The following is a 15,225-nucleotide window of genomic DNA, read 5'->3' on the forward strand; positions in this document are numbered from 1 at the left end:
GAAAGTGACCAACATATGGTAAGTACTCAATAAAGGCTGCTAGCATGATTTATAGAATATGATATGGATAAACACATATTAGCAGCTATTATGTATGATCATTATTATCGTTATTACTATAATTATAACTCTCAGTTCTGGCTAGACCACTCACTGGCAATTTAAAGCCACTGTATACAACTCAAGTTGGGGACTCTGGAGTGCAGTCATCCATCAATATCTTCAGAGAACTGGTTCCAGAACACCCCTTCCCTTTTGAAACTAAAATCTGCAGACACTCAAATCTTTTGTATCAGATGGCTTAGCATCTGCACATAACCTATGAACACTCTCCTGTATAATTTAAACCATCTCTAGTTTTGAACCAGTTATCACCAGCAAGAAGATGAGACCCTGTCTCATAGCAAGGTGCTGAAGTCCAGGAAAGTCACAGGATGCCTGGGGATGGGCAACAGGGCCCCAAAGGCAAAGTGGCACTTCAAAGCCCTGAGCAAGTGCAATTTATGCTTGATTCCTGAAACAGGGTTGCAAGACTTTATTCAAGTTCAGCCCTCCACTCTGAAGCAGCTTCTTTCATGACAGACAGTTTAGAGGTCAGTTTTCCCTTTCCTCTTTTAAGAGTGGCAAGCCACAGACTGGGGGATGTCGTGAGTAGAAAAGTAGTGATAGAGCACATGCTTAGCAAGCATGAGGCCCTAAGTTCAACCCCCAGTACCATTAAAAAAAAAAAAAAAAAAAAAGAGAAAGCTAAAAGAGTGGCAAGCCATAGTTGGAGTGAGATGCTCCAAAGAGATACCCAGAAACTCTTACTGGCATCAAGACGGCAGAAGATCCCGGCATTGTAGGGTTGGGCAGGGTCCCAGGCATGGAGGCTGGCATGGGCTGTCTCTGTCTGTTGTGGAGATGTAGCAGAGAAGATAGAGAGCCTGGGACAGGCCTGGAAACAAAGAAAACAAACAAACATTATTTCCAGTGCTCTGAGCCTGCCTCACCAGAGTCCAGGACCAGTGGGGACACCACCCGTCCAGCGTGCAGCAGATCAGACCCACTGATGGGACAGCCACATAACTGTGGATATTAGGGAAATAATAACAAGTAAAATACAAGTCTGATTTCCTTTGCTGCTTCCTAGATAACACATCAAATTCTACTTCATTTCCTGATCCCTGTTATCTAACTGATGTTCCATAGAAACAAGCCAGTAAATCTCCCATAGCCCTTGCTTCTAAGGAAAGGGATTTTGTGGTGGAATCCTGGGTCTGACCCTTTGAAGGGTCTTAGGGCTGGAGATCTGGCTCCAGGTGTTCAACACACACACTCTCCCACACCTCTGCCTGGAAGCTCACCTGGCTTTGCTCTGGATACACTTTCATTCTCTGAATTTGCTGGATAAACTCCATTTGTGTGAATTCCTGACAGAAATCGATTTTGACTTTTTCAGAGTTCTCCACAATGAGTGGAAGGAATCAAAGTCAGGACACAGACCAAAGCAGCCCGCCCATGGGTCACAGCACTGTGGCCAGCCTTTCCCCGGTGAGCTCTCCATCACCAAGCTCTCATTTCCTAATAACTCGAGGTGTTAGGATGTTTGACAGAAAACTGATTTGGGCCTGACCTGCAGAACTTGGGTAAGCATTCCTTCGGGGAGTACACAGTTTGAGCTGTTGTTTCAATTTGAAAAAAAAAAAAAAAATCCCAGAAAACTTTAAGAGCCTTACATTGATTTAATGAGCCAGGGAATGTGGAGCTGAGGGAAAAAGGGAATTATTTGTGTTTATTAAAAATGGCAAACAACTGACCTCCCCGGCTAAATTCTCAATCTCCTGATGGGTTTGCTCTGGGGAGCTATATAAATGTCAAGCCATTAAATTAAAGACTTAACAACAAACAAAACAAATAAACAAAAAGCTCTCGGGGCCTCTGAGTCTTCCATGTAAAACCACTGTATTCTGAATGTTGGGCTAGAAACTTGTACTTTCAGAATTAGTGCATGTTCTAAAGAAATAAAGAAGACCCCCTCATGCAAAGAACTGGGTAAGGCCGCAGCACTATGCTCCAGGCAGGCCCAGGCCTGGCCTCCATTAGGAGAAGCACAATCTCTGCTAGAGTTCCCTTGGAGTAGGGAGAGGAGGCCCTTCTTTGGCGTCTCTGGGTGACTCACAGGGAAGTGGGAGACTGAGCTGGGGAAAGAGAATGCCAACACGTTCTTTCTTCACATTGCTGTTAAAATTCCAAAGATTAAGTTTTCCACTCTTTTTGCCCAAGAGCTCTTTTGGAAATGTAGCTAACCATCACGGTCACACACATCCTAGAAGGATTAGTCATAATTAGTCAAGATTTCTATGCTCAGGAAGGTGAATATATGGAACTAGAAAAGACTAGAAAGCCCTTTCACAGAAGTTATGTTGATGTACACAAATCACAATCTGTTTTATTAGTAGAAGGTATGTATGCAGACATATCTAGAAAGGTGGAGGTAAGTAGGTGGGAACAATGAAATGAGCATTTTTTCAGAAATGCAAATGAGGTACTAAGGGTATTTCCTGATGTGTGCCCTTGGGGCATCTGGAGTCACACTGACACAATAAGGTCTAGCAGGTGAACGTCCTCAAGCTTTCTCAGTTCGGGGGAACTGCTGGTTCCAATGCTCCAAAATACCGAAGAAGATTGTGACTTCACCGGGTTCGTAAAGAATATTTCATTCAGAGGTGAATAGCTTGAGTCAGATAAGTATGGAATGTGGCCCTGTCAACAAAGCTTGTTTTATTTTCTCCCATTTTAATGTTTTGTTTGGGAATGCGATTAAAAAGAAAACTGTTGTGTATCACAGCATATAATGTTCAGGAATAGTTCTTCCAAACCCAGGATTAATCATATGGACTCCCCAGTTTCATAATAAGTAAGATTCATTGAGGGGACCCCTCATCACCCATATATCCACTCATTAATATCTACCCAATCTGCAGAGATGGATATACAGGCATCTACATATGCACACATACACACACACACACACACACACACACACACACATGCACGCACACACATATACTGCCTGTGACCATATATCTGTCACTAGAGGAAAGCTTCAAGGGCCAATAGGAACAAACACACACTGTTATAGGAAAGACAATGAAAAACATTTCTTTGTATTACTTGGATTCAGGATACCATGCTCGTGAGCATCATTCACGTTCAGTTTCTAACCTGACATATTAAAAACAATCCTGGTCATCAGTTTTTATTGATGTGTTCTTTCTGAAAAAGAAATCAATTAAACAACTCAATGGTGATGTGAAAGGGAATGCAAAAGTAATTAAATTTAAAATGAGTTTTCATTTTGCCCAAATGATGGAAACTATCATATGGAATAGTTGGGGAATGGTGTGTTTAATTCAATGCTCTGATTAGGTTAGTTATTTCCACGCAATGCACAGATCTACTAGATTTTAAAATATCAAGTATTTTCTCATTAATTAAGAAAGACTTTCAGGGTACTGGGCTCTCTTGGGATTATAATAACAGCTTCCAAATGGTACCAGTCAGACTGATTAGCAACATATACTTGGGTGAGAAAATGGTTATTTGAGATCCCTGTAGGTTTGAATTCTGAATAATTCTAAGGTTCACACAGACTTTATAAATTATTTCCCAACTCCCACTTATCATACTGATAGAGTTCTCTAGGCTTCTTGCTTAGGCTTTTACACTATAAAAACTGAAAAGAGTAAACTGCTTAAACATCCTTAAGTATATCAAGGAGAAGGGCTGAGGTATTGCTCAATGGTAGAGAATTGTCTAGCGTGCACAAGTGTGTTTGATTCCCAGCACCAGTAAATAAAGAAATAAAATAAAATACAGGACCAGAGTGAAGAATTTTTTATGTAACTAGGCCCATAGATGCAAACATTTGTCTAGAATACTTGAATTGTTGAAGCAAGAGTGGTATTGGAATAATTGCATTAATTGTCTAATTCCCTTTATGTGTTCCAAAAAATGAATTATTGTTTTTTAATATAGTATATGGGCAGAAAACTTTTTATATTGCTCTTGAACAACGTTTCATATTTTTCAAAGGATTATCACAGCCCTAATTTCACATGACTTGAAACAATGCCACGTGGTAGATAGGTAGCATTATTCCCACTTTACTTGGGAGCAAACTGAATCCAGGTAGATTCAATTTTCCCAAGGTCACACAGGTCATGAAAAGGAGCAGGGCTCATACTCAGCTTGCAATACAGAGCTTCCCCAGTACACCCTGCTAGCTCCCACAACTAAGTTATTATTGATTTTTTTTATGCTAAAATAAACTCATGGTTCATTTCCTTGGATATTCACACTGCTCCCTGGACTTTGCATGAAGTAGTAAAACACTGGGGAAACTGCTAACCTGCTAACACGAGAACTCTCTTATCCATGCGAAATTCTATTTTCTTCCTTCAACAAAAACAACAACAAAATAAAAACAGAGCAAACAAAGACCTCCCCAAACAACACATCAATTAGATTCTGCAAGTAAGATGACAAAATAGCAATAAAGTTGTGAAAACAAAGACCCAACAGTCTTTCCTCCAGTGCAGGCTTGTTGCCATGAGCTAATAATTCCAGACTTTGAGCAAGCCGAGCCTCCTTTTTAATAACCATATGCCTCTAGGTAAAGTATTTCTACTAAAAATTATTGAGGCATGGAACAAGGTAAGATGTGTGAGCTCATGTTGGATTGTTCAATTACTAAACTGAGTCCTGCAGCATTAAGAGTTTTCCAACTTGACAGATTATTCCTCTTTATACACTTGTATAAACATACTGCTTACGGCTGAAATCTATGTAAGCTTTTCTTTCAATTAAAATGTCAAGAATGACAGACTGTGTTTTCACTGTCCTTAGTAGAATGATAGGTACCACAGCAAGCGATTTCATGTCCTCATTTTTCCCCCCCAAAAAAGGATGTTTTCCAGTCTGGGGGTGTCTGAAAATCTAGGACTGTGTCTGCCAGTCTTCCTTGTCCCCCGCCCCCCCCCGCCCTCCGGGCAAGCCTTGCTCTCTTTAAGGAGCCAAGGGCCACAGTGTGGATTTGGAAGGCCTGAGAGGGTCTCTCAGGAGTGCTCTCTTTCCCTGATTTTGAAAGCCATATGGTCCCCTGGATTGCCTATTCAACTGTCAGGACAGACAGATCAGCCAGCGATGTGCTCAGGCAAAGGAAGAGGACAGCGATGAAGAATATTATCTTGGAAAACTGGAACATCAGTGTTAGCATGGAAAGGCCATAGACATCAAAGAAACCTTAAGATGATAGAGAAATAATAATGTCAGGACTTGATGGGAAGCAAAATTTTAAAAACTTCAGAGCAAGCCTCTGGAAAGAAGGTCAGGGCAGGCAGTAGAAGATTCAGAGGTCATATTGGAAGAGACTTTTCTGAATTTTGGAGTTCTCCATTTCCCCTGTCCAATGAATAGGCAGGCTGTAGGCGATCTCAAAGTCCCTTGGAGTTCTACTCAGTTCTCAAACTTGACATGAAAGCTAGATGCTTTTAATTGAGTCAGACTCTAAGCTCCATTAAGACATTTATTCACCCCTCACTGCTGTGTGCCCAGGGCTTCACCCAGCATCTGGAAGGTAGGCGGCAGTCAGTGTCTACGTTCAGTGATATTAAGTTGGTCCAGAATCTAGTTCTTAATACCAGAACTACATCTGGAACATGACTAGACCCCAAACAGAGGGTGTTCCGAGAAAGGGCCTTACAGTCTATGGGGTCCATACTTATTTCTCTTGTAAATGTAATATCATTTCACACACAGACTAGAAAAAGGGGATTGATTGCTCACTCTGCTTGCATTTGCTTATGAAAAGAAATATGTGCTTCTTTTGTATCTTCTTTTTTAAAAAAAGTATTTTTAGTTATAGATGGACACAATTCCTTTATTTTATTTTATTTTTAATGTGGTCCTGAGGATCAAACCCAGTGCTTCACACATGCCAGTAAGTGCTCTACCACTGAGCTACAACCTCAGCCCAGATCTTCTTAAATAAATTCTTTTGGCCTAATCTGACAAACTGGTTTTATCCAGGGTAGGGAGAGGGAATAGCTAAAGAAGAGAATATGAACACTTAAATCTTAAGAGAAGGCATTTTCTATTGCTTATTTACTCATTCTTTTACAAAGTGAAATTTTAAAATTCCTGTTTTTGAAAAGAAAACAAATTGTCACGGTAATCAGTTAGAATGTGAAATGGAAAGACGATATATTAATTTATTCCATGTGTAATAATTCTACTATAAAATGGTTAGTGAAGAACATGGGTTCAGGAGCCAGACTACACTATCTATGTTGAAATCTGAGCTCTGCCACGTACCAGGTGTGCTATTGTGGAAAAATTACTTGATCTCTCTGTGCTTTGGGTTTCTCAATTGCAAAATGGAGGTAACAATGATATTTACCTCATAGCATTATTGAGATATACTACATGCTAAATAAATTAAATATGTTTAATAAAAAGTAATTTTATTCTGAAACACCAAACAACAGATAATCCCCTTATTTCAATCAAGAAATTATTTAAGTATGGAATCTTAAAGAACACTAGTCCTTACCTTTAATTAAGAAACTACACTTTGATCAATATAAAAATGTTCAATATTCCTTGCATATTTATTTCTTTAAAAATTCATCCACTTATGACCAACACCTTCTATAGAAGCAAATGGACTTCTCTCACCCACAATTTTGGAGAATTGCAAAATGACTTCATGTTATTTCTCAGAAAGAGCCCTTGCAAATATTTCCTTAGAATGGAACTAAACTAATTCTCCAGAGATCAGTCCTCAATATCTTGTTTTTCCTGAACAGTGACAAAATCCAACAGAAGCAATAATTGGGAAGACAAGAAAGGTGTTTATCCTACATTTAAAAGCACATCATTTAATTATTGTATTAACTGAAAATAATTCAAGGAGACACAGTAGGATCCTGTTGCCATATCTTTTTTGAATGACTTTATAGTCTGCCCTAAGTCTCACCACCAATCTTCTAAAGATACACAGGCCAATACAATATTTCCCCTTTTAACAAAGGAGACAAAGAAATAGAAACATTTAGCTCTAGAAAGGTATGAATGCACCAGCAGCTTTAATTAAAACATGCATTCTCACCAGGTACTGTGGCACACACCTATAATTCCAGGCACTGGTAAGGCAGGAGGATCTCAAGTTCAAGGCCAGCCTAGGCAATCTAGAGAGATCCTGTCTCAGAATAAAAGTTAGAAAGGGCTGCAATGGAGATCAGCACTAAAGAGCCTGCCTGAACCTTGTGAAGCCCTGGGTTCAATCCCTAGTACCACAAACTAAATAAGCAATATAAATAAATTAATTAAAACAAAATAACAAGAATTTTCCTTTTCCAAGATTTCTTAGGTCCAACAGAAGATCTCTATTAAAAAGATGACACTTCCCCTCAAGAATTTCTCCCTCCCTACCTCAGAAAACTTGGAATGGGTCCATCATTTGACCCAGCTATCCCACTCCTCAGTTTGTACCCAAAGGATTTAAAACAAGCATATCACAATGACTCAGCCACATCAATGTTTATAGCAGCTCAATTCACAATAGCTAAACTATGGAACCAAACTGGATGTCCTTCAACAGAGGAATGGATAAAGAAATGTGGTACATATACACAATGGAATATTACTCAGCCTTAAAAGATAAAAAAAAATTATGACATTTGCAGGTAAATGGAGGGACTAGAGAGTACCATGCTAAGTGAAATAAGCCAATCTCCAAACCCCAAAAGCTGAATGTCTTCTCTGATAAGCACATGATGATCCATAGTGGGGATAAGGAAGAATAAAGGAATTTTGGTCAGTGTAGAGGTGAGTCAGGGGAGGGGTGGGGTTGTGGGCATGGGGAGGATGCTAGAAAGAGAAAGACATTATTACCCTATATTACGTGTATGATTATGCTACTGGAGTGACTCTGAAACACGTACAGCCAGAGGAATGAGAAGTTGGGCTCCATGTGAGTGCAATATGTCAAAAAGCACACCACTGTAAAATAAATAAATTTTTTACAAAGAATTTCTCCCTTCCTACTTTTCTTTTGATGACACATTTAGGTGTTCAGGAATTTTTTCCTCTTTATCTATATCCTATTTTCTGCCTTACCCTAGTCTGCCATCTTATCCTAAAAACTGGTAAAATAGCAATGTCAAAACAGGCTGCTATCTGGGGGATGGGAAGTCTGTCTCCCTGTGATAGAATGTGGCAAAGGTCCAAAGATTCCCACCCTCTAGCCTCTGCTGCCTCCCCAACTGTGACCCTGGACTCCACACACTCCAACCAATCCTGACCCTCTCCCACCTTCCAGAAAGTTCCAGCTTCCTTCCTGCCACAGATTCCTGATGTAATCCTCGCCTTCTCTAGGAAACCACACCAGGATGGACCCTTTTTGTAACACTCTCAATGTACCCCCTACTTTCCCTATCATTTATCACTATTTAGTCAATCAATGAATCAACCAATCAATCACTCATCAAAGATCAATCAAGCACCTAATATATGTCAGAATGGGTGTTATCATTTCAGAGGGGAAAACTGGTTTGGCCATGTAGGTCATTTGCATAATTCTTTTACAAATTTCCAATTGGGCAGGATATAACAAACAAATTAGGTCTGTTCTGTTTTCTCTTAGAGTTTACCATCTCAGTTGATTGGAGTTCATCAATGATGCAGAGATTTTTTTTTTAAAAAATGAATTTCCTCCTAATTAGATAATAAATTTCATAAGTGAGAGATTATGTCTGCCTTGTGTACCACAACAGAGACTTCTGAAACTTAAGAAAGTGCATGTGTCTTGTCGGTGTTTAATAAATTTTTCTTGAATTAGTAAAAACATAGATAGCAAGGATCTTCTTTCCCATTAACAAGGCTTCTTGAGAAAACAATATTCAATAAATGATCTTTGCTAACTAATGAGAAGAACGTAATTGATCTTCAAGTCATCGGTGAAATTCCAAAGTTTACATTAACAGCCTCATACAACCCCATTTCTATTCTTGAAAAGCATATGGGACTACCCCCAAGGCAATTTGTGCTTTTTGCCAGTGTCCCTGAAGTTGAACCCACGCTTTCAGATGAGCCCTAGACCCATTTGTTTTTGCATCACTTAAATTAATTTCCATTTGAAATTATATTTTAGGCATTTCATAAAAAAAAGGCCACGAATCATTCTGGACCACTCATCTGTCTCCAATATATATAATGTTCTAAAAATTGGATGCATGCCCTGAAATAAGGTCGCACTTTATAATGCTCAGAGCGCTTGCTCCAAGGCACCAGTGATAGCCATACTATGGTCAATTTAGCATCTTGGTTCTGCATTGTACGGACTTACTGATGTTGACAAGGGTGATTTTGGAGTACTCATCACCAGGGGTATCTGAAATTAAACATACCACACAAAGCAAATTGGGGTCTCTCTCTCTCTCTCTCTCTCTCTCTCTCTCTCTCTCTCTCTCTCTCTCTCTTGTTTTGAATCAATTTTGTACAACTGATGCCTTTGTTTTATAGATGTGGTATCTGATGTCTTGGAAACCATACCTTCTTTTTCTTTAAATGAAAGCCTGGCTGTGAGAAAGCCAATGTTAGTAATAAAACATAATACAGCTAACAGATCTACATCCTGCTGGAGCCTTGGCGTGGTTTTATAGTGTATCGCTGCATGTACTCAGGCAGAGATGTTTACTAGTGCTTTCAAGTGTTTTAAGCAGAGAGAGTAGTAATAAGAGGAGAGATACGAATTTATGGTCATTCTGTTAAGACTATTAAATCAATCTTTCTTTCTTTCTTTTTTTTTTTCCTCTTGGCTTCTTTAATGACTGATTTCTGCACCATTAATCTGAATTAGTCATGCAGTCAGCCTGATTCATTTAAGTTAACCAAAAACATGGCTGGATTGGTTTCTGATGTACTATTGTAAGAAAAAAAAATTCCATTTTCAAAATCTGATATATATATTTTTTCTTGTAACGAGCTAAAGGCTCTTTATAAAGATCTTTTATATAAAAGACCCTAAATGCCTCAACAGTTTGGCTTTAGCTATGGGTCAGACGTTCAGGCATGAAGAGATGGCTTTTCAACAAGCCAATAACTTCTCGGTTGCATCAATTATTCATAAAGTTACACTCAGAAAAAGGCAAGTAAATGCAGATCAAAAGACACAAAATAAAAGACGATTTTGAACGTAGCTCAAATAAATGATGCACATCTGACTGGTTGGGGAAGAATATATATCTTTAAAGAGGCAGATCTCTAAATAAAATTCCTTCCTAATGTGGGTTGTTAATAAGCTTTCTCCTTGCTTCATGTGGACAAATAAGTAGCCCTCTGATTATGAGCCTTGTCATTTACATGAGATTGCTGCTTGCATTCATTCACCATAGATGAATAATTCATGAAAACAACCCACTTCCCTGGGTATCCTGTAGAGGCAGAGAACCCTGAGCTCTCACAGCCCCACCCCCACACCAAGCTCTAGGTCGGCTATTCTGTTTAGGTTTCTTTTGGCTTCAAAGCTTTTGGGTTATCATATTTTAATTGAGTAATCTGTGGTGGAATCCACAAGGAGACACCCCCCCCATACTCATATTCCAAATTGACAAATGAATTTTGTAGCCAAATGACCATTGCTTCAGTTTAGGAGACTTGGGGGAACAACAGAACCTTGGAACAGACACATGGGTCACCAGGCAGCAGCCAGTTGCTCAGCCTGTGCATTTTGCAAGCATCCTCACTCTGATACCCTCCCCACTGCCTTTATCTAACCTCTTTCCTTGAATCTTGAGGCAGGGTCTCTTCCATACCTGTCCCGGGTGACCAGATTTATGGCACCCTCCACCCAGCCACTTGCTGGGATTATTTCAGCTCTTTAAGAGGTGGTGCTAGAATTTATTAGTTTCACTGATTCACTGGCAGGAAAGGGGATGTGTCCAAGGTCCAGAGGGAGTGGCTTTTGGCAGCTGTGACTCCACACACAGACTATGCAACCTGAGGCTGCTAAAAGAATGATTTCCCAAGTTCTCTTCTTAATGATAACGTAACGACATGGCTGAGAGGATCTCTTGTTCTCCAGAGAAACCCTGGCAAGGAAGGAGGTATTGCCCCCGCCTCCCCAAGTTTAGCAAATGCCCTAGGTCACATCTTGATGGAGGGTGGCAAGCTGTTCTCAACCACTGCCGAATCAAACAGCCAAAATCCATAGGAGGAGTGTATGAGAGACGCTAAAGAAACCCTCGTCAGGCGAGGGCCAAATGTTATGGAGCTTGCAGAAGGTTCCAGAAAAGCCCAGGAAAATAGTTACTAAGCCAGAAAATAAGTCCCAAGGGGGAAAAAAACAGGAATTAAGAAGTTTTCAGCCAATAGAAGAGACACTAGAAAAGGCAGGGAGGTGACAACCATGATCTCCAAGTTTCCAGATTCCTAGATTCAGGGAATGCTCACCAGTGACTTTGAAGCTCAGCCGCAGCAAAATAACAATAATAAATGAGCAGCACATGGGATTTAAGTTAGCAAAGAAGATCTCCAAAGAACAAATAGTGTAAAACAATTAAATGGCTAACTGAGGTTCTGGAATTTCCTCTTATTAAGCTCTTAAAAAAATAGATTTGACCCTGTCTGGCCTGGAATCTAAGGAAAAGGAGGAAGAGGAGGAGGAGGAGGGGGGGGGGAACTAGTTGGCAGACCTTGTGGAGTCCTAGGTTGGGTGCATTATTTTCACTTATTCCAGTCAGGGTGGCTGACAGAAATGACAGAGATAACGCTGGCTGCCATCAGAGACCAGGAAATTGACCAAAGCCACCTCGTGTGGCTGACAAGGCCCAGGCTCTGGGTTGCCTCCTGCCTCTGCCACAGACCCAGAGTGGAACCTGGGCACTTCATGTGACCTCTCTGCTTTCTTCTCAGGGAACAGCCAGGTGGCCGTCATACCCACATCCCAGGTGTGGTGTGAGCGTGATTCAAGGGAATATTTTAAGTGTGTTTGGCCCCTGTAAACTGATCAATGCCTATTCTAGTCAAGAAATGACTCATCTTCAGAAAATAATTACTAGTATCCTTTAAAGTACAAATTAATGCTATATTATTCTAAGTTTGAGGTGTAACGTGTTTAAGGAAAAGACCCAGAAGCATCTAACTCTTCCAAGGGACCTGGGTGTCTTCCATAACTGTGAGACCTGCCACAGTCACTATTCTCTTCTCTGGGAAACTTGCTCCGATCTCTCTAGTCCAGACTGGTCCATGCTATGTGCTCTCACAGCATGTGTGTGCCCCTCAGGCTGGAGAGAGAGCACTGAGCTTGGCCCACAGAGCCCCACAGAGGTCTGTTAAATGACTTAATGAGGTTACCTCATCCTACCCTGTCTCTCATCTCCTGGCAGCTGTACCCCTGTGACATGTCCATGACAGGGATCATTTTTATTTTAATTTTTTTAGAATGCTAAGCAAGCACTCTACCAGTCAGCCACACCCCCCAGCCCCATGACAGGGGTCTTTCTAAGAGTCATGGTAACTCGACCCACTCCTGATTTCTAGGGACTATCAGGTTAGCATTGACTTGAGCAAGGAGTCCATGCAAGGGTGGAGTTTCTAGGAAACTGTACTCTTCCTTGTGCAATCTACCCTGAGCTACCTTTCAAGTTCTCCCACTTTACAGAAGCACTTATCATGAAGCTAAGTTGATATTAATCTGAAACACTTAGTAGAATAGGAGCAATAAAGTTCATGACAATGATACTTGGCATTTATTTCGTACCTTGCATACAAGGATCTCAAAGGGCTTTTCAACTAGGCTTTGCTGTTTTCCAAACAATTCATGGATGGACTAGAAACACAAGCAAACAAGCCACTGTGAATGACTTCCCAGGGGACAGGGATGGATCTGTCATGAGATTGAGATTGTGGCTGTGCTATACATGTAAACACTCCCACTACACACAAACACCTGCAGACATGCACAGGATACCCAGCAAAAGTGAAACACTTCCAGTCCAAACACACTTTTTGCCTCTATCACCCAGGTCAACTTCAGAACCCAGTCTTACATTTTTATAGGTTTTATTTTGATATTTCTCCCAACCCTTTTAGGGTATTTATAATTGAAAGATCTACATCTTTTCTTCAAAGGCATGCAGATTGAAAGGGCTTCCATTTCTTTTAAGTTCATTCTGAAAAACAAATTCTTTAGGTTTCAATGATCAGTTACAAGCCACACAGGGGTTTACATATTAAATGTCTCTTCTAAGGCATATTTACCTACCCTGGTGGCCCTACATGTTGCCAAAGAGGGTGACTTACTCGGTTTTCTAAATTATTCCCCAGACGGTCCTACTCCTACCCTCAAACAAATGCGTTACCTCGGATTTCAAGTTTAAAATATAGTTTGGTATCATTTCAGATGTCTTCCTACAACTTAATAAATATCTTCCCTGGAGGCACTCAGGGCCTGATTTTAATTTGTGGTAGGGTTATGGGGAAAGTAAATGTCAATTTTGGCTACAGATAATAAATCACTAATAGAAATAGAAAGTGAATAACAGTGGACTTAAAGAACAGGTCCCTCTTTATGTTTGCCCATGGGGAGGAACTGTCCCCCCCAGAATCCCTTCACATTAGGTTGAAAGCTTAGTTTCTCCTCTGATCCCTAAAATTAAGTCTCTCACCAGAACAGAAAAGCTGAGTTGTACTTTCTCAGATGTTAATTTGAAGATCATAAGATGGTAAAGCAAAAAAGTGACCAAGCCCACCGTGGCATGGCTTTGAACATGAACAGCCCACAAGGGCACTGATGGCCTCCACCTCTCACTTGCCTGGTGATCTTGGGCTGTGGCCTCATGGCCTCTAAGTTTCTGTTTCCTCACACATAAAGTGACCAAAACAATAGTCTTCAAGGACCTTTGCAACCCTAAACTGTTATGAGCAGATATGATCCAGAGTGGGTAACCTGACTTAGGGAGAGATCCAGAAATCTTACTTTAGGGAAGCAACAGATCTGTCATGAATAGATTTTCCTCAAAGTCAAGGACAAATGGGTGAGTAATTCCTCACTGGCTGCTCTTGAACATTCCTTTTCTTGAACCAGAGAAAGACTCCCATTTTCCCTGAGTACAGGTAGCATTGAGCAAAGAAGGGCAGGGACCCAGGAGAGGGTATAGGTTCTTCTCACTTATGAACAATAATCACTTTAATGACTATGAAAATAAAGGCTTTACTCTTTTATGCACTAGAGTAAGTCATTTGTTGTTAAGCTGAATGACTCCAGGGGTAGGACAGATCCCCAAATAAGCAGTTCTGTCTTTTCAGTGTAGTGCTGTTAGATCCACAGGGACCAGATCTAAACTGGGTATTTGGGGTGTGACAGAAATCCTCCACGTCTATAAGTTTCCAGGAAAAACATTTTTCCTAGTGACTTGTAGATGCCATGTGATCCTCCCAGGGAAAAAGATAACTCTCCCCAAGTGCCAGTGTTGGGTCCTGCGGATGATCTGTCTGGTCCACAGTGCCCGTGACTGTTTTACCTGTCTACATCACTGGGCCACCAGTTGCCCAGAGATCTATTGAAACATCATTTCTGGGTTTGTCCCTAAGGGAGGTTCTGGAAAAGGTTAGCAATTGAACTGGTGGGCTGAGTAAAGTGCTATGTCTCCCTCATGAGGAGGGCACCGTGGGACCACAGAGAACCTAAATAGAACAGAAAGGTGAGGGAAGGTGACTTCTTAAGCTGGAACATTCCTTCTCAGCCTTTGGTCTGAGACTAACACCATTGGTGCTCCTGGTTCTTTAGATTTTGACTAGAATTTATAGCATTTTCTTTCAGTGTCTCCAGTTGGCAGATGGCAAATAGTGGGACTTCTCAACCTCCATCATCTAGTGAGCTAATTCCTTATGGTAGAAAGGAAGGGAGGGAGGGAGGGAGGGAGGGAGGGAGGGAGGGGAGGAATGAGTGAGAAAGGAGAGGAAGAGAGGGAGAGAGAAAGAGAGAAAAAGAAAGATAGATAGATTGAGCTGGGCACTGTGGCGCATGGCTATAATCCCAGCAGTTTGGGAGGCGGAGGTAGGATCTTGAGTTCAAAGCCAGCCTCAGCAAAAGTGAGGTGCTCAGCAACTCAGTGAGACCCTGTCTCTAAATAAAATACAAACTAGGGCTGGGGATGTGGTTCAATGGCCGAGTGCCCC

At 40.9% G+C, this 15,225-nt stretch overlaps 1 protein-coding gene across 3 annotated transcripts in view; it reads right to left on the reverse strand.

The window, feature by feature from the left end:
- Creb5 (cAMP responsive element binding protein 5) overlaps positions 1–15,225 on the reverse strand; it is a 403,168-nt gene that overhangs the window by 106,951 nt on the left and 280,992 nt on the right. For all 3 annotated transcript variants that reach the window (XM_078039920.1, XM_005319150.3, XM_078039921.1), the window contains one exon: positions 811–937. In XM_078039920.1, the coding sequence (XP_077896046.1) occupies positions 811–937 (127 nt within the window). The remainder of the gene's footprint in view (positions 1–810; positions 938–15,225) is intronic.

This window comes from Ictidomys tridecemlineatus, chromosome 2 (assembly GCF_052094955.1).
Source record: "Ictidomys tridecemlineatus isolate mIctTri1 chromosome 2, mIctTri1.hap1, whole genome shotgun sequence".
Lineage (NCBI taxonomy): Eukaryota > Metazoa > Chordata > Mammalia > Rodentia > Sciuridae > Ictidomys > Ictidomys tridecemlineatus.